This window comes from Poromitra crassiceps (assembly GCF_964638095.1).
Source record: "Poromitra crassiceps genome assembly, chromosome: 2".
In the NCBI taxonomy this organism is placed as follows: Eukaryota; Metazoa; Chordata; class Actinopteri; order Beryciformes; family Melamphaidae; genus Poromitra; species Poromitra crassiceps.
Window position 1 is genome coordinate 50,321,534 of NC_139624.1, and position 20,255 is coordinate 50,341,788.

Consider the following 20,255-nt stretch of genomic DNA (forward strand, 5'->3'; position numbering starts at 1 on the left):
CAGGAGCACACTCCCCAAGTTTGAAGTCAATCGGATGAACGGTTCTCAAGATAAACCACTTTTTGTGTTGCCAGTAGGTGGTGCTGTGCCAAATTGCACAAAATTCGGCACTGCTCTATGTCAGGTTCCCAGCAGCACACTCCCCAAGTTTGAAGTTGATCAGATCAATGGCTATCGAGATAAAGCGCTTTTTGTGCTGCCAGTAGGTGGCGCTATGCCAAATTGCACAGAATTCAGCTCCCTGGATTCCGTTGAGTCCCCCTAAGCGCACTCTCTGAGTTTGAAGTTTGAAGTCGAACCCTATGTTGACTTTTCTCACTTACTGTCAACGACCCTACACCCAGATCAGCTGGAGCTTGAAGGAGCGCAGAATTAAACACAAATGTTCAAATATTGAACGTGTTTTGCGTCCGAATCGCACAAAAACAGGGCACTGCACTGAAGTTTGAAGTCGATCCGACCAACGGTTCTCGAGATACGCGAAGGACAGAGAGAGAGAGAGAGACAGAGAGACAGACGATCCTCCAATTATAGTATAGAAAATAGATAAGGAGTTAGGCTATATTTATTTGTTGGCATATAAGCTAGTAGGCCTATCCACCTAAATTATAGCCTACAGGAATACTGTTTTTCTTCAGGGAACGCACAACAGGTGAGACTAACGTTAAAGGAGAACTTACCTCCAAAACACTTTTTTTCAGCTTTTAACCAATATATATGACTTTGGGGGTGATGTGTGAAGAATTCTGGTCAAAATTTCCACATTTGACACCAAACTGTTGCCATTTTACCATTTGTATCATTTTTCAGCAGCATACCTGGCATAAGCGCCCTCTAAGGGTGGAACACTGCTTTTTTTTTTCCTCAAATGAATGGGATATTTGACACGTCGTGACGTCACCATGAACCAAAGACTATGGGATTTCAAGATAGTTACTCCCCTACCCCCCCTGTACCCTTTCGGCTCCTCACAACTCCAAGCCTATTCCCATGATGTCACTTGACCTGTTCATTTATTACAATCGCCTGTTATTTTCCTACCAACTCCTATGTAACACAATACTATCAATAAACGCCACTATAATCATAAAAGGAAGGACATTGCATTGTGTTGCTGTAAAATCATTCCCAACCTTTTATAAATCTCCAAAACAGCAACTTTTCAGTAAGTTTGCTCTTAAAATACTGAACCAAACGTTGTCGAAGTTGGCACATGTCTTAATTATAGTTAGTTTCCCGCTGAATGTGTCATTACTTTATTAATATCTTACCTGGATAAGCTCGAATGATGATGTTTATATTATCAGTCCGAGTTGGAAGTCAGGCCAGTCAGGCCTTATCCTCATGCACGAGCCCCCAAGCTCCGGGGGCGCGCGCAGCAGCAGCAGCCAGTGCTCTCTCTGCCTCTGGCCGAGAGAGCACTGTCTGACATTTCCGCAAACAAATCTCCTCGCAGTTTAGCGCACATGTAAAATATAACGCTATACTAAGACGTGACAACGCTGCTCTAAACACATCGGCTACTAAAATATATTTCCCTGCATCTCATACTGAGAGATTAGATCGGTATTGAGTTTCGACAGACTGAATGGGCTGACTGAGGAGGAGAAGAGCATTGCAGCTCTGCCCTGCGCTGCCTGCCTGCGCCCTGAGAGGAAAAATCAGAGCGTTAACGTTACTTTATTCTCGTCAGAAAACACTCCGATTGGCATGTTAAAACAAGTTTGCAGCCTAGGAATAACTGGAAAACATTTGATTGATCTATTTACGTCAGACGATGCCAGAATCTCACACACACCAGCAGCGCAAAGCACACAAAGTCAGCAGCGTGCCTGGTGACTTTTCCAGGGAAGAGGGAGCAGCCTACAGCGCTCTGCTGAGATCTGCTGAGAGGAAAACTTTTGCACAACTTTTAACAAGAATCACGAAAAGCCCCCAAACTAAAATTAAAAAGGGACTTCATGTCAAGTTGGACGAGGGAATGACGTGGAGAAATCTCACATTGTGTTACCCCAGAGCGGGGGGTTTGTCCTATTGTGCGGTGTGCTGCGGTAACGAGCCCACGTCACTTTGCTCTTATCGATAGGTACAGACGCCCACATACACATACATGGAAAAAAATTATTAAATTTCTAGTTCGCCACTGAATTACCAAATTGATATAACTTTCAACCATTTTGAGCAACACTGTTTCCATACATGCCACCAGCGTTGGCTAGTTGTTGATATTTATAAAGATATTGCCCCTCTCAAATAAATTATTTTTGAGGCGGTGGGCAAACTGTAATGGCGTCGATTTCCGAAAAAAAATCTTGACTTGAACACAGCCAAAGAGTTTAGTATAGACAAGAGCATATGTCATTTCTTGTTTTTTTCCATAGGTATTTTCAAATCACTGTTCTGATACATATCTAGGGGGTAAGTCCACCTTTAACTAGTGATCCCCCCCCTTGATGTGAGAAGACAGGAAGCTCATGCATTTAAAAAAATAATTAAAAACTGTAATTTTTATTAATCAGATCCCACCTTGGCGGGTTATCCTTTTACATAGAGGTTGATTCAGGGCTGTTACTACCTGCACTGGCGGAACAAAATGATCCTCCTTTCCGTATTTGAGAGGCTGTCTAAAAGGGGCTTTTGGCCAAGTACATTGGGGAGAAAAGATCAGAAAAAATAAATAAATATGTAGAGGTATATTTCTGTTAATATGAAAGCTAAACCCTGCTCATGAAATAAACCCTTGACCTTTAGAAAACTCACCTCCAGTAGTCCTGTATTCTTGCCCTCGACCCCCTCCCCTCTGTCCTGGCCGGTCAGGATGGGGTAGCAGGCTTTACACACTTTGTTCAGCTTGTTACCGTCGTACTCTAAAGCCGCCTTGTTGTCTGAACACTTCCAACACACCACCTGCAGGGGACAGCAGAGGAATGTAAGTCACATGACACTTCCAACACACCACCTGCAGGGGACAGCAGAGGAATGTAAGTCACATGCACCGTACAATAAGTAAATTAATACATTCACAGTCTGCTATTCACACAGTCTCTCACATACTTGTGCATGCTATGTCCCGGACCATGTATTTTTACTTTATCTGTCCATCATTGTCATTCTCTCTCTCTTTTTAAATCGGATGTGGACTACAGTGTGTTGAAGCAGACACGTCACTCACACAGCCACAGGCTCTGCAGTGGTGCCTCCTTCTGGTGAGGGCGTTGAAAGGCTCCTGGCATTTCATACACACGGTCACCTCGTTGTCCCTGATCCAGCGAGGGGCACGGCAGCCAAGCTCCTCTGTCTGCAAAAAACAAACAAACATACATGCATGTCAATTTAGACCAATCAAAAGACTGCAAAGACGCCGATTCCATACCTTCCCTGGAATAAATATTCTCCAACTTACTGAGACGTCCACATCGAGCTGCTTCAAAGCCAACTTAAAGGTTTCATTTTTCATCTGAAATACATCAATGGCTTCCTGAATCACCTGGAGATTAAAAGTAAGTTGCTTTAGAAAACATGGAACTAATAAATCTTTAGCCATTTTATCCAACATCAGATGCGATGTATCAAACAAGCAAGCAAACAAAAATAGAAAAATACTCTGGTACCTCTATCCACTCATCTCGGTCTTGTTCAGAGCTGGGGGGGATGAAAAGTATTATATTTGATATTAGAGTTGTAAACAACCAAATTGAAAGTTGGCGCTATCCAAAACATTTCTAGAAGGAGGTGAAGGAAAAATATGGGGGAGGCTGATGTACATATTATGTACATCATAATATGTAGATTATGTGAGAATTAAAATAGCCTAAATATACTTTCTAGAAAATCATGGTGTATGCATCCGAGTTGGCATTATAGGGCCTCCATATTTCCATTTGGCTCTTTCGCCTCCACACACACCTGGCCTGCAGCTCCAGCGTCCTCTCCTTCCCAGAGACCTGGAAGGTGTGTGGGTGGTCTTCGTTGGTGGTCCGCTGTACCTGCATGCCCTCTACGCCAACCCGGGCTCGCACAGTAAAACGCTGCCCCGCCAGGCTGAACTTGGGAGTGCAGCAGAGCAGGAAGTTGTTGAACTGCAAACAGTAATGCAAGTCAAAGCTCAAATTAATGAGGTAAATAGATTATATTGGCAGTTTACGCTTCATTATCTCAACAATAAAATGTGACAGATGTTAGCAGGCACAAGCAACAACAGAATGACTGTAAGAACATGCAGGTATGAAAACCGTCATCAAGCCACGCTTTAGGAACAAACAACAGGGGCTGCATGGATATCTGTATCTATGATCAGTGTCTGACCAGGAAGAGGTGTCTTTCCATGGCGGACGTGTTCCTGGCAGCAAGCTTGAGTAGCCGACCTTCCTTCAGGAACTCATTGGTCGGATTGACCACCTCCTCCTCCCCAACCATCTCATAGATCTCCAGCAGCCGCTTCAGGCTCTCCTACAGGCCACGGAAAACAGATTTTAAAATTATAAACACTCCAAACGGAAAACAGGAATAGCAGCATCCACTAGGGCAGCATGACTAGTCATTTCTGATTGAATATCACAACATTAGTCATATATATAAGGGGCACGGTGGCTCAGTGGTAGAGCTGTCGCCTCACAGTCAGAAGGTCCTGAGTTCGATTCTCGCCTGGGACACTGTGGGCACTGTGGTTGTGTTCCCCCCCATATCTTCAGTGCATACTGCCCAGGTGGGGTATCTCGTCATAAGGGCCTTTCTCTCTGTGTGGAGTTTGCATGTTCTCCCCGTGCTCCCCAGGGGGTTCCTCCGTATATAACCCCCCCACTAAAAAAACATGCAGAAGATGAGATCGTCATCGTCATCCGACCAGTGACGACAACATCCAAAGTTGGTCCCCGGGCGCTGAACGAGAAAGCGACCACTGCTCCTGGCCTGCCCCCCCGAGGAAAGGACATGCCTGGATGGGTTAAATGCAGAGGACACTTTTCACCGGCCACCGTCAGCATGAGTGTGTTGTGGCCGCATGCACGTGTTGTGGTGTTCGTGTGACAATAAAAGACGGGGCTTGTCCCGTTACGAGAGTTTTTTTTTTTTATGTAAAATGTAATTACCGTATTATTAATCATAAAATACTGCCAGATGATTTAATTTCATTCAGAATTTCAGCTGTAGTTTGAAACAGTCAAGATGCTGATATAAGATGTATAAGGTTTAGTAAAATTATTTTGTTCTGCAAATAATTAAGACTAAAACTTAACTTAACTTAGTCATAATTGTGCAGCTGTGGCATCCTCGATGAAATAATCCTTTAAAAAAGCAATAGCTGAATGGTTGAAAACCAGGACATTAATTAGAATATATTTGTACAGTGTAAAGCTGTGTTCACACCAAGATATTTATTTTTCTCTCTGTCGCTCGATTCAACCCTTTGGAATCGTTCTGTCGCTCCGTTTAAATCGCTCGTCAACAGGCACAATAATTGACGGACATCTGGGGGCTATAATGTTACGCAATGTCATGATATTTGTCCACTACGAGCCACCGTAGTTGTTTACAAGCTAAGCCTATCAGCATGCTCCTAACGCGAGCTCTATAGCGGTAGTACAGACTTCACTTCATGTCAGCTGTCAGCCTGTCAATCAGCTGTCAATGCAGTTTGTTGCCACACAATAAACCAGTGGTTTGTTCCAAGCCAGTGTGATCCTTGACTCACTCTCACACGGCAGCCAATCAGCGTTGAACAGCGAGCGACTGATGTCAGCATAAGAAGCAATGCAGCTTTTTTGCCCACAATATGCACTGTATACAGTGATTTAACAGTATATTGTTGACATGTGAAAACCTCTGAACCCCAATTTTGTTCATTTTGTTGGTAAGCTAAAAACAATGCTCGTTTGTTTTTTAATAAAATAAACAATATCAAAACCGTCTAGTATGTTCATTAAGGCAACGTACAGCTTTGTGTATGGCACTGTTTGAGTGGATGGTTGCCATGGAAATGGTCTGCAAGGATTCTGTGGGAGGAGACAAAATGAAGAAACTCTTACTGCTCATCACCAACCAATGAGCTTTCAGAGACAGGCAGGCATTTTAAAGAGGGAAAGAGAGACTATAAACACCTGACAGACAAACTAAGACCATGCATTGTGGTAGACGACTGTAAGCTAAGAACTAAGACGAAGCATTATTATTCAACATAGTCTTTGAGAAAGCTCACGTTAATCAAATAACATGGGTGGTCCATCTTTAGCTTGATTAACACATTCATTCCTGGATATTGAGTGTCCAACTAACTGTGAGCAGGGCTGTGGTCTGGTTTCTCCTCAGGCAGGTTCTTCAGGTAATCCCTCAGCAGCATCTCATAGCGAGGAAGCCTCTGGACCGGCTCCAGCATGTGGTGCTGCAGGCTCAGGCTGCCACACACCTCCTCACTCTAGAGGATATCACCATCAAGTCAAGTCTATTTGTCTAGCAATAATTCACAAGCATGTCTCAGAGAGCTTTACAGAGAATATGTCTACCTAAATATAGCTAAGCACCATCAATAAACAGGGTTGAACAATCTTATATTAGAGAAAGAGGGAGGGTGAGGGGAGAGAGGGGGAGAATGAGGGAGAAGAGAGAGAGCAGAACAAACGTCACTTCCTGAATCAGCACTGTACCAGAGATTTTCATCCGCATTTATTTTCCCATAGACATTTCGTAAAATGTGTATAAAAATAGTGTTAGTAACACTATTTTTATACACATTTGACCAAGTAACACTGTGTTACTTGGTACACCGTGAAAACAGCTGCTGCAAGGCCTGCGAGGTAAATACAACCGTTCATTTTCTCTCTCTCTCTCTCTTATCATAACAATCTGAGCCTGTTAGTGGCAAAAACAAATGGTAAATGGCCTGCATTTATCGCACTAATGTAGCTAGAGCGATAATTCTATAAGAGAGACCTAATTATCATCATTCACTCTCTTTTTATTCATTCACTCTCATAGGAGAATCCCTTAGTCGTCAATTGTCACGGGCACTAATTCAGCTCTTCAGTCATTCACTTCTTTCCCTCTTAAGAGAAACCCTCTAATTGTCTCGCCCACTCATTGATAAAATTACGTCATCAATCACTCCTTTTCCCGCTTCTATCTAGCGTCACTGTTTGTGGGAGTTAACGTTCATTTTAGGCCAATCAGAGTAAGACACCTTTTCCCATTCAGCCTATCACCATCAAGCTGTCAAAGCTAAAAGCTCTCTGTTCTCTCTGTGTGATCTGTTGCTTTTCAGTACATTCCTGCGACCCGCCTCCACCCCATTCTCCTCCAGTCCTCTGAGATCTCAGATTCAGAAGCTTCGCCACCAAGACCAAGACCCCATCTGTCACCACCACCAGGTCTAGACTCCACTGGGGGGATCTTCATTCCTATTCCTGGCTGATCTGCCCCTGCTGATCATAACGTCATAATCAAGCTGACGTTATGATGGAGTCTAATCGCCAAAAATAAACTCTTATGTGCCTACAGGCTCATGTATCTTATCATCTAATAAATCCTTGTCATTCTAGAAATGTGTCTCTCTGATTGAATTCACCTTATTCTTTGCCCACACATGGACGCTTCCGCATTACGTCATTTCGTAATAGTATTTCCGTTTTGACTTGCCAAAAACCCCGCAGGCAAGATGGCCACCCACACGCCCCTCCTAAACTGGCAGAATTACTCCCCCATAAACTAACATATTATCTTGGCCTACATAAGTATGTAACATACAAAATAAAACAACCCGTAATATCTTAATTTTATGTAGAATGCAGAGGACATGTAATTGTTTAGTTAAACTTGCATTCCAGGAATATTGTGCTCTAAAGATGACGTTAGTGGAGTCGAGACTGTTTCGTCCTGAAACCCACATAGGTTGCACCAGGCGTAACCTATGTGGGATTCGAAATAACGCATCCGAGATAGAAATGTTATGAATATAGCCACGTTATAAACAACAAACTAACGCTGGTGATCCGAATGGAAACAGTGTTACTCCAAATGGTTAAAAGTTATATCAATTTGGTCATTCAGTGGCATTTTACTGCCATATAACATAACTAACTAGCGGCTAATATTAGCCACAGTTGGCAACTAGTGCTGAACCGGAAGAACAAATACGTTTGCGTTGAACGCGGAAGAGAGAAAAAGTGGGCGTGGTGAATAAGGTGAATACAATGAGTAGGTACATTCACCCACTCGCACACCGATGGCGGCAAGCTACCATGCAGGGTGCTGGCGCAGCCATCGGGAGCAATTTGGGGTTCAGTATCTTGTCCAAGGACACTTTTACATTCAGACTGGAGGTGGGAGGGCTCGAACCACGACCTCTTTTATCCAAAGCGATTAGTGGATGACCCGCTCTACCAACGCTTTGTGTTCGGCGGCTGCCAGCTGAAGCGATCTCACTCAATACTGGACCAAATTCAGAAATTGTTGTACTGATGAATCACTTAAAATAATTTAGGAAAATAGCATCCAGGTTAAAAACTACAGAAATTCTCCTTTAAATAAATGTGGACAGTAATACCTGTATGTCCTGGATGATGTTTCTAAACTTATACCTGGACAGTAATACCTGCATGTCCTGGATGATGTTTCTGAACTTATACCTTATACCTCGACAGTAATATCTGTATGTCCTGGATGATCTTTCTAAACGTATACCTGGACAGTAATACCTGTATGTCCTGGATGATCTTTCTAAACGTATACCTGGACAGTAATACCTGTATGTCCTGGATGATGTTTCTAAGCGTATACCTGGACAGTAATACCTGTATGTCCTGGATGGTGTTTCTAAACGTATACCTGGACAGCAATACCTGTATGTCCTGGGTGATGTTTCTAAATGTATACCTGGACAGTAATACCCGTATGTCCTGGATGATGTTTCTAAGTGTATACCTGGACAGTAATACCTGTATGTCCTGGATAATGTTTCTAAACATATACCTGGACAGTAATACCTGTATGTCCTGGATGATGTTTCTAAACGTATACCTGGACAGTAATACCTATATGTCCTGGATGATGTTTTTTTTTGTTTTTTTTTAATCCCATTTTTATCCCCAATTAGTGCTAACTTAATTTATTTATCCTGGTTGCTACTCCACCCTCTGCCGATCTGGGGAGAGCCGAAACTGGCTCCATGCTTCCTCCGAGACATGGGCAGTTAGCCAGCCACTTCTTTTCACCTGACAGGGGAAGCTTCACCGGAAGGACATAGCACGTGGGAGGTTCACGCTATTCCAACCAGTTCCCCTCCCTCCGAACAGGCGCCCTTAACGACCAGAGGAGGAACCACATTAGCAACCAGGATATTGCATGTTTTGGTGAAGGAGTTCCTATATGAAGGAAACCCCCGGGAGGCACGGGGAGAACATGCAAACTCCACACAGAAAGGCCCTTTTGACGACCCCACCTGGGCGGTGGGCACTCGAGGACATGCGGACGGGCACGCATTCCTTCAGCGTTCACAGCGTCCCGGGTGGGAATCGAACCCAGGACCTTCGAGCTGTGAGGCGACAGCGCTTACCACTGCACCACCATACCCCCCTCTGGATGATGTTTCTGAATGTATACCTGGACAGTAATACCTGTATGTCCTGGATGAAGTTTCTAAACGTATACCTGGACAGTAATACCTGTATGTCCTGGATGATGTTTCTAAAGGCAGCAGAGCGCTCGGTCCAGGTCCTCACCAGCTCCATGGCCTGGTCAAAGTTGCTAATATAGTCGGCATACATCCTCAGGAAGGGGGCGTGCTGCAGCATGACATCACCCAAGCCTGGCTTCTCACACCTAGGGTTGGCGACAGTGGAAAGGGTCAAACATGCTAACCAGCTTGGACTGAAAACACTGCCGGCTGGCAGTTCAATTAGAATCTTTTGGTCTTTAACAGCTTTCCACTTTCAGGCAGATACAGCCGTAAACACCGACCGTCTAGTCTCTAGTCTCTAAGAGGCCATTTACACCTGGCGCTAACATGTGTTTTCTGTGATCAGATTGCAATCAGATTGTGTTTTATCACTTGAAATGCCAGGTGTAAACACCCCCAAAACGCATTGAAAAAGGATTGCAATCTGATCGGCCAAACCACCTCCGGAGGTGGTCAGGGATGCATTGTGTACACATTGAACACAAGTGTAAATGCAATGTGTCCTCTCAATCTGGATACACCAACTTTATGCGGATTGAGAGGACAACCATTTCTGCAATCTGATTGCAATCAGATTGCAGAAAATGCATGTTAACGCCAGGTGTAAATGGAATCAGGCTGAAGTGATAAAATACAATCTGATTGCAATCTGATGGCAGAAACCACATGTTAACACCAGGTGTAAATGGCCTCTCTGTAATTGGTATTCAAGGTAAACTAGTTACACTAGTAAGTGTGATGAAACTAGATTGTAGAGGGAAGCAACACCCATTCATCTATGTCATACTCGGTGTTGGAAACAGACAGAAATGGAGGCAAACTCAACAGAAACATGTTCTTTCAACATCAGGAAACGAGCAGGAGGCCAAATGATTATACTCACTAACTGCAGTTTAAATTGTCACATTGTACGTTGATTTTCATAGTGAATAATAGACCCTTTTACAGTTTGTAAACAGTGATGACGTATTTGGTGGGCGGAGCTGAAATCGTTGTAGAAAGTTACAACTAGCGGTTGCGCTGTCATAGAAATATGATGATCCTGACGCCTCCTCCACGTATTTTAAAGCTTTAATATATACTACTGTATATTGGATATTGTATGCTGTATATTCTCTAAGACAGCCTTTGCACCTTTGAATGTGCTTACCATACTCCCAGATTGCACTCTGCACTTGTAACTTTTAAACCTATGTACTGTAGATGTTTTATATTGTTGATATTGCGTGCGTGTGTATGTGTGTGTGTGTGTATACGGTGTGTAGTGTGTGTACATGGTGTGTACACGGTATGTACTGCAACAGACGTGTATGATGACCTCCCGAGTTTCCCCTTGTGGGATAATAAAGTTGACCTTGTACCTTGTAACCTTGCCCAGTCATTAATATAGGATTTCCTATGGCAAAACCGGGAAATGCTGACTTGTGATTGACACTCCGTCACTGGAAGAGACTATGTGAGACAAGGATTGTTTAGGTGCTGAATGTTGTTTATGAATATGAACACCCACCAATGACCTATGCAGTTTTCCAGGTCAGGTAGGAGGAACTGGCTGTGAAAGGAGTGGATAGAAGAAATGTTGGAGAAGACGCTCCTCACCACCTCCGGAGGAAATGAGCCTCGACCCGACTCTTCGGTTAGACGTAAGCAGAACACCTGTTTTGGGGGTTCAAGAAACAGGATAATTATGATGATCATGTTTTTGGATGTTCAGCTTTTACCTAAGTAATGTGCTGTCATTGTCAAGGAAGTAAAGTTTATTTGACAATTCCTTCCCATTCTATGCCTCTAGAAGGCGATGATAGTTTCAAAGTCATGCAAAAAACATTAATTGCAATGGCAAACTGGAAGGGGAACAGGGGGCATCCTTGCCATGCGCTATGCATCAGTGACAAGTATGCTGACCTGAAGTTGTTGGCACAGACATAGGCTAGGAGGGAGGAATAATAGCCGTTGAATCCAAGAAACATATTTGTGTCCGAATCCACATCTTTTCAGAAATAGCAGAAGTAGCTCAATTCAATTTGATTAAAAAAAATGCATCAAGTGGATAGGTGGTGGAGGCTAGTGATTGAGATGAATGCAGAATCTTGAAAAGCTTTCTGATACGGACTAATAGGGATGCCAAAATTAAATCCCATCTGCTCCTCTGCTATACTATGAAGTAAAAAAAATCGAATTGATTAGAATGATGCCTGAGTAGACACTGCAGCTGCAAAGTGTTGCTGGGATTAATAGCTTTTGCACACCAAGTCCGTATTTTCGTACGAAATTGACGCACGAAAAAAAAAAGAATACGACCTCATTTGTGTCAATCATCATTGACACACCAAGTCCGACAATTACGTCCGTCATTTACGTTTTCGGACGAGGTTCGATTTTCTGCGTTTTTCGCATCAGTCAATAGATTTTTGCGAGCTGGGACCCGTCTGTGTTTTCAGATAAAAAACACGCATATGAAAACAATCGGACTGTGTGTGCAAAGACCTTAAGAAATTGACTATTGTCATGACTATGTCATGGAATGTATGAGAGATCTCCCTAGTAATTGGTGATAGTTGATGGACTGTGCAACTGTTGTCTATCGATAACGTGCATTTTGATAGCCTTTAGATATGACCTGAAGCTGCTCTGGATACAGACAACTTTCAAAATGTGACATTAACTCAACATCTGGTGCCGAGATCATCCCATCAAGCCCAAAGCCAACAATACTAACCTGGTCTAGCAGGTGGAGACGAGTCACGTAGGCTCTCTCCGTCTGCAGCAGCTCATTGGCTATCTTGAAAAGTTTGCGCTCTGTGCTCTTCTCCTCCTCCTCCTCTCCTCCTCTCTCCTTCCTCTTCTCCTCCTCAGTCCGTTCACTGTTGGACTCCTCCTGAATCCTTCCGTCCTCTGGAGTTGTCTCATTCCAGTGGGAGGATGACGAGGACTCAAATCCTGTGGATCTCTCCTCTTTTCCTCCATCATTTACTCCTTCTCCATTTACAGCTCTAAACTCTCCTCCCAGCACTGTGCCATTAGTATGGTCTGGTCTAAACTCTCCTCCCAGCACTATGCCATTAGTATGGTCTGGTCTATTAGTATGGTCTGGGGAATGCCCTTCACCATTTGTGGTATGATTGATTCTCTGACTAGCCAGTGCTTTGATACTCATGGTAGACACACTGCAGTTGACTGACAGCAGTGGTTTCAGTGGAGAACGCTCAGGTTTCTCAATGGAAGGGCTGGGAAGACAAAGTGTATTGGTTATAAACAAGTACCGGTAGTCATTCATAGCATTTATAAATTGTTACCTCCGCCTGTTTGTTTGTTTGGTAGCAGGATTACGGAAAAACTAATGGGTCCAATTTTAATTAAGCTTGGTGAAGGGTGTAGCCTGGGCCAAAGAGGAACCCATAACATTTTGCCGCTGATCCGATCCAGTGCCGGGCAAGGAGGGGCGGGGCTAAGGAAAAGGGGCCGTAACTAGGGATAGGAAGGTTGTAGAGTCGGGGTTGAGGCGTGGGTAGGGCGAGTGGCTAGATGTATCTGGGTGGTGGGAGGGGGCATGGTCAGGAAAGGGGCAGGGCTAGGGAAATGAGGTGGTAGTTAGGGATAGGGATGCCAGTGGCGAGAAATTTTCCCAACGTTTAAACCTACATTTTTAATGGAAACTAGTCGACTCGTCTAAGCAAGAAAACACTCAGAAAGCCATCTAAATTCAGCATAATTTAATCTATAATGTTAAAAAGTTTAAAATGCAAATATTGTGTGTATTTAGGAGCCATTTAGCCCAAACATTCAAGACAATTACCAAGCCGTTAATTTAAATGCTGTTGTAATGTGTGGCACTTTGCGCCATTTATTATTAAGATTGCGCACATTAGAAAGCATGACAACTCACTGATTGCATCTCGCAGGTGTGCTGCCAAGTTTTCAGCTGTGTGCCTTTCCACACAACTACCTTCGTTCATAAAATGACATGTTATAGTCATTAGGGGTGGAAATCTCTAGACACCTGCTGATTCGCTTCCGATTCAGAGGGCAACAATTCGATTATACCGGCCTGTTTGTCGACGGGCAACAGATGACGCTAGGTACAAGCGGGGGTATGCTTGGCGTCCAAACTGCAGTATAGAGGAAAAGAGGACACCGTACCCAGACCCGAGCGTTGCGCTGCAGGTCTGGGGGATGGTTACGGATATACTCACAAGAGGGTGAGGTGATGCGTCAGGAGGGACGCACGCGCAAGGGGAGCTTACTAGAGCCGTACTCGTTTTAAGCAAGGTTTAGAGAAAAAAAACGGCCTGTTTGTCGACGGACAACAGATGACGCAAGGTACAAGCGGGGGTATGCTTGGCGTCCAAACTGCAGTATAGAGGAATAGAGGACACCGTACCCAGACCTGAGTTTTATGTGTGTGTAGTCATGTTTATAGTCATGATGTCGGGGGACTCAATATAGATAAATTGATTTATTCTATTATGCAAATCCATTGAGTCCTCTATAAGTTTTTATCTCTTTTTGCAACTGTTGCGCCTGTTGCTTAATGCACTTTTTTTTTAACTTTTTTTAAGTTTTGTTGTGATGCTTAAATGTCCATTTTATTCTCTTTTTATTCTTTTATTTTCCTGTCATCCATTTTATGTGAAGCACTTTGAATTGCCTCTGTGTATGAAATGTGCTATACAAATAAACTTGACTTATAAAACGATTATCGATGCATCTTGAATCGATGCATCACTTTTTTTTCTCACTTTCTTTTTTCTCACTGTGTGGCTACTTTTAAAATAAAGTGAGTTTGGAATTGCATTGTATTATGATCCATAATTAAAATAAACAAATGCATTTACTGCTCATCTATTATTAATACAAATGCTGCCCTCTGTTACAAGAGTTAGCCACCAGGTGGCAGTCAGGGTTCCAAGCATGCAGCAAAGCTACAGTAAAAGCGGAGAGTGCAGAAGAAGCACGCTGACGTTAAGAAGCACAAGCTTTACTGACATTAAGTTGCAATAAAGAACGAGTCAAAACATATCACCTGACTGGACATCCATCATATAAACATGGTGCCAGAAGCGGATCCTTGATGATGCGACAGGACCCAAAATAACAGGCTGGACACCATTGATTCCACAATCAATTTGCTTATCAAGTTCAACACTTGATAAGCAAAAGTGCTAACGCTAGATGCTAGCCGACGAACGGCTTGACAATACCCCTATCTGCACTCTGTCTCTCTCTTGTAGCCCTGCATGCAGGGCGGACGTATCTCGCAAACCATAAGTCGTAGAGACTGATGGCGGCGTTGGATTCGCGGTGACAAAATACATGTAATGTTTTAGAGGCATCGCGATCTGACCTTCCGTTTCCCAGAAAATGTAAATAATGTAATAAATCGATTTTTGACATTTGTGAATCGATTCATAATCGTCCACGTCCGCATCGCGATGCATCTAAGAATCGATTCCCCCCCACCCCCACCCCTAATAGACATGTATGACTCTGTTGTCATGGACATCCAGCCATCTGAAGTTATGGCCACATATTCTCCCTCTACAGTCATTTCAGCGATGAGTTGCATTATCTTTTCTGACCGGTCACCATCACAGCGTCTGCGGGTCGGAGTCTGCTCTCCTCCTTGCAGGTGTACATCAAGATGCCTCAGCTGAATGTGGTTCCTCAACGATCCGGTAGAGTGGTCATATGTAGAGCGGTTATTTATATGCGAGCTTCTGCTTACACAGCCTACACACAACCTTGTTATCACTTTCTTCATCAAAATACTGCCAAACGGCACTGATTTTCTTTCACGGTTGTGCTCCCATTTTTCTTTGTTTCACTACTTCACTTTTCCACCTGCTGGAGTGTGCAGTAGCAGGGGGAGGGGCAATTGCCTGATTTGCCTCCAGTGGCTGTAGTGGAGAGGCTGCTCGCCTGGCTGCATAAACACAGCCTGTGAAAGCTGCATAACATTGATGCAACAGTTAACCAGCGTTCTTAATTGAATAATTACTAATCGACTAGTATTTCTCATGCCAACTAGTGAGGGAGTCGGTATTTAAACATTTAACAGACTAGTCGCTGGCATCCCTAGTTAGGGAGAGGAAGTTCGTAGAGAGTCAGGGTTGGAGGGGACGGGTAGGGGAAGTGGCTTGGTGTATCTGGGTGATGGGAGGCAGTGTGGTCAGGAAAGGGGCGGGGCTAGGGAAAACAGGCTCTAGCTAAGAATAGGAAGGTCATAGAGAGTCGGAGATTGAAGCGTGGGTAATTGGAGTCGCTAGGTGTGTCTGGGTGGTGTGAGGGGGTGTGGTCAGGAAAGGGGGCGGGGCTAAGGCAAAGCGGCTGTAGCGAGGGGCAGGAAGGTCAGAGAGGGTCGAGGTTTGAGGGGTGGGTAGGGGGAGTAGCTGGGGGTTCTGGTTCTGATCCGACTCACAAAATTTGCATATCATAGCAGACTAGCAGAGTATAGAGCTGAACAGTCACGTGACATTTCTTGCCCCGGAAGAGAGTTCCGGGTTAGCTTGGTTCCACCCTTAAAACTCGTTATATAAGGATTTTTCTAAATGTCTATGGAGAAAAGAATGGGGAACTCTCTTCCGGGGCAAAAAATGTCACGTGACTGTTCAGCTCTCCAAGTGCACTTCTAGTTTTTAATTAATTATACTGTGGGGTTCTGCAGAATGAATATGTTTTATGCTGTATTGTGTAACACAGAGTTATGAGAGTAGTTGGTGCAGAAGTGGAACAAAATGAATTAACAACCTGCTCTTGTCCAAGTAAATGATCAACTCAGGCACGCTGTAAGATTTCCCAGGTTTTTTGTGTTGTCCAAGCCAGGATTTGGGGCTCTTGGCTGGGCTGTAGGTTCCCATTCTTCCCCGAACAGGGCTGGGGGTCCGCAGTCTTCCACTGAGAGGGCTGTGGTTTCTTGGGGACAACTTAGCAGGGCTGTGCCCTCCTTCGCTGCCTGATGGACTAGGAGTCCCTTGACCATTTCTTACAGGGCTGATAGAGGTTCCAGAAACTCGGTTCACAAATCCGCTCCCTCTTGCCCTTCCTATAACGGGTCTAGGGGACCCTGGACAGCACCTTCCTGGGCTGATGTGGGGAACGGATACTCCATCGACTGTACTGTTGGCTCCTACCCCTTCCCTGTTAGGACTCGTGGCTGCTGCTGTGTCATTAATTGGTCCAATTAATGGTTCTCCTCTAACAGGACTGTGGGCTTGTTCTTGTCCTGCCTTCACAGGTCTCTGGAGGTGAGCTGGTTTAGGAGGCACTGCAAGATGATAAATAAGAGTGTGGTTGGGTAATCTCAATCTTATAATCGGATAGGAGGGCTGCATGGCGACTGACAATTGCTCCACAATTGCTCAACAGCAGCAATTGCGTTAGTGGCCGAGCTGCGTCTGCGAACCCGCAAAGCGGGTGAGTCCTCGCGGGAACCATCGAGGGACAATATTGTGACTCGAAAACTCGACAACATTGGACCGGAAGCGCCCACAACTGTCATATTTCACAATAACAGCACTGGCACTTCACTGTGTGCAGGGCCCGAAATTACAGCCCGCCACCCGCCAATGGCGGGCAGATTTTAGGTTTGGCGAGTGACGCTCAGGGGTCTACCCGCCACGTGGCGGGTCCCAAAATAGTCATCATGTAATATTAAAAATGTGTGTAGCCGGCTAACATGAGTGCTTCCTGAGGCTGTTTCATTCTGGCTCTCCCGTATGGGCTACCAAACGTGACTCTGGAATGAAATGCAGTCGTCAATTTAGCGGAGGTAAATTGACAGCCTATGTCGGGCGAATCAATCAATGAATCAATCGCTCGCACTTGTTGCCGACACTTGTATGATACAGTATATACTGTATGAGGAGATAATAGTTATCATGTGTGTTTTGGTGCGCAGCTGGCTAACACAAGTGCTTTGTGAGACCGTTTCATTCTGGCTCTCCCGTATAGGCTACCAAACATGACTCTGGAATGGCATGCAGTCGTCAATTTAGCGGAGGTAAAAAGCGTCTTTTAACCTCTGCTAAATTGACAGCCTACATTGGGCGAAACAATCAATGAATCAATGCTCGCGCTTGTTGCCGAGCTCGTATGATGAGGAGATGAATCAAAATGCTTACCACCAATAAAGCCGAAGGGGAGCCGAGAACGAGTGCAGGAGAGCTAACGCAGGTGCCAGGTGTGGAGTGGGAGAGAAAGGTGCGTAGCTCAAGTTGTGTGCTGTCTGCAGACTGCAGGGTTATTACTTTTAGCTGCGTTTTTTTTTACAACAATTTAAGCTCAAGATTGACTTGACATGTATTGATAAGATTGACTTGACATGTATTGATTAATCAATCATCAATCAATATATTAAAATAATTTGCTTAAAATTTTACTCTGGCCTCTTATTTAAGTGTGTATTCTTCAACGTAATACCTTATCTACTTGAAATGTACTGAAAGAAATGTATATATATGGATATATGTGACACAAAAATGTGTTTTCTTTTTGGCCGGTAAGAAATATGCTTGGCGAGTAGATTTTTTCCATCTACCCGCCACTGGCCGGTGGGTCAAAAAGTTAATTTCGGGCCCTGACTGTGTGTATATCACTCCGCTTCACAGCTGCTCTAAATCATTGACTGTATCCATCCATGGTGTGAGCCTCCTCCAGCCTGTTAGTTGCGGATTTACTCCACAAAGTAAAACCGTTTTCAAAATATTAGTTTTTTTTGTTTGTTTTTGTTTTTTTAATATACATTTTTTATTTTCATTCCAACAACACATGAACAAAACAAACAGCTCAGACACAGGAAAGGGAAAAGGACAAAAACATACATACCAAGATTTCTTTTTGATAAACTGACCTCACAATTGGGATCTATAGAGTTGCGTGTGTCTACTAACATTATTAAAACATCATAAAGATAACGCTGTTTCTGATAGTTTGCTGAAATACTAGTGCTAATCGGTTAGCAAGCTATCGGGCAAGCTTCTTCTTCTGCTCCTTCCAATAGCTTTGCGGCAGACTAGATGCCTCGTGGCACATCGCTGCTTCTCATTGGTTGGAAATATTACTGCTCCTGCTTGCTTGGTAACACTAGTGCAATCCTGGAGGAACTGTTTTTGTTGGCGGAGGCGAATAATAGACAGAAATCGTCTGTTGTCGCAGATTACTTGACAGAAATGCTATTATTACTTGATGAATAGCTTTGTTTATGCTGTACAACTGTTGTATAAAAGCAATATCACATCGCATGCTGTTGTCTAATATCGTCATGGCTGTGATTATTTTCGGCACTCAGCCGCACGACCGAATCACAGTCGTGACGATATTAGCCAACAACAGCACTACCTCTCATGTGATATTGCTTAAATAGCCCATAAAATCATTACAACAACCTTACGACTAAACCTTAACTACCGTAACTATACGGTAGAATACGGTAGGTATGTAACTATACAACAGAATCGAAGTTGACGGCCCCTATTCTCCCACAGGCCTTCGGCGCTAAAACGGGCCTTAAACGCAAAAAAACGTGCCTTGCGCCTGCCTCGGGAAGATATCAATATGGCTTTACGCTGCCAAATGCGCTTTAGGCCGAATGTGCGTGGCGCAGTCCCAGAATGGGCGTGTCGGCCTTAAATGCCGGCGTAATGATATCTTCCCACCTGGCGTAAATTTAGCGCTTTGCGCTTTTGAAAACCAGGCCTATTCAGTGCGCTGGTTGCGTGGAGCATTCCTCTGGCTCTCCTCTGTCACCCTTCTCTGTGTCACTCCCTCTCTCTTGCTCATATCAGTCTGACAGGCACAATATGACTCTCTCTCTGTGACTCCCTCGCTCAGACAGACACAACACATAGCAGCACCCAGCTTCCCATAGGAAAAAGAAGTTGTAAGTTCAGTGCCTGGCATGTCCCAGCATGCATTGTGATGCTCCATTTAGCTACTAAATAGCAACCAAATGAGCCGAAATAGATATAAAAGGTAGTTCTAAATAATGTGTAATGGTAACACAACCTGCAATTGTACAACATTTCAATATTGGACCAAATAAAACATCGAAATGAAAACACCACCCTATGTGAAACATATATGTCCTCCTGGGCCTATATATACCCCTTGTCGATTTAACGTGATTTAGATAAGTGACAGCGGAACGCGCTTCTACTGGCATCTGCTATACTGTGATGTCTGCTCCAATAACTTGGCCCTATTTCACATTTAGTTTTACAATAAAAACACATTTATGCAATGACTTTACATAATGTAGGGTATATTTATGTGCATCATCCTTCCTGCAGCAGGCGAGAGAAAATGATATCTTTCTGGACAAACTTTCACCAATCTAATAGGCTATATTTTTCTAGCTGATGCATTTAGAACATTCTTTTCACTTTGATCTTGCTATAGTGTAGGGTATTTACATGCTTGCAGTATTTAAACTGCAGTTAGATTGGTTTGAGAAGCATAATAATATGGAATAATAGCCTATATATGGAGACAGACAGACTGGATGAAGGGAGGGGGGGGGGGCCGAGCGCTTGGCTTTTGTCTGGTTTTGCTGGACCACTGGAATTGGAGCTTAAAAGGCAAGCTTGCGATTCGT

General features: G+C 43.9%; 1 protein-coding gene across 1 annotated transcript in view; it reads right to left on the bottom strand.

Moving 5' to 3' along the window:
• Positions 1–12,821, bottom strand: part of LOC310799792 (FYVE, RhoGEF and PH domain-containing protein 4-like) — a gene marked incomplete at both ends in the record, with an annotated part of 39,845 nt that extends 27,024 nt beyond the window's left edge. The window contains 11 exons of the mRNA XM_083662399.1: positions 2,761–2,907; positions 3,173–3,298; positions 3,404–3,487; positions 3,612–3,642; positions 3,907–4,079; positions 4,306–4,449; positions 5,932–5,990; positions 6,271–6,409; positions 9,651–9,807; positions 11,175–11,320; positions 12,384–12,821. Coding sequence (XP_083518525.1) covers positions 2,761–2,907; positions 3,173–3,298; positions 3,404–3,487; positions 3,612–3,642; positions 3,907–4,079; positions 4,306–4,449; positions 5,932–5,990; positions 6,271–6,409; positions 9,651–9,807; positions 11,175–11,320; positions 12,384–12,821 — 1,644 coding nt within the window. The remainder of the gene's footprint in view (positions 1–2,760; positions 2,908–3,172; positions 3,299–3,403; positions 3,488–3,611; positions 3,643–3,906; positions 4,080–4,305; positions 4,450–5,931; positions 5,991–6,270; positions 6,410–9,650; positions 9,808–11,174; positions 11,321–12,383) is intronic.
• Positions 12,822–20,255: the final 7,434 nt, after the last annotated feature.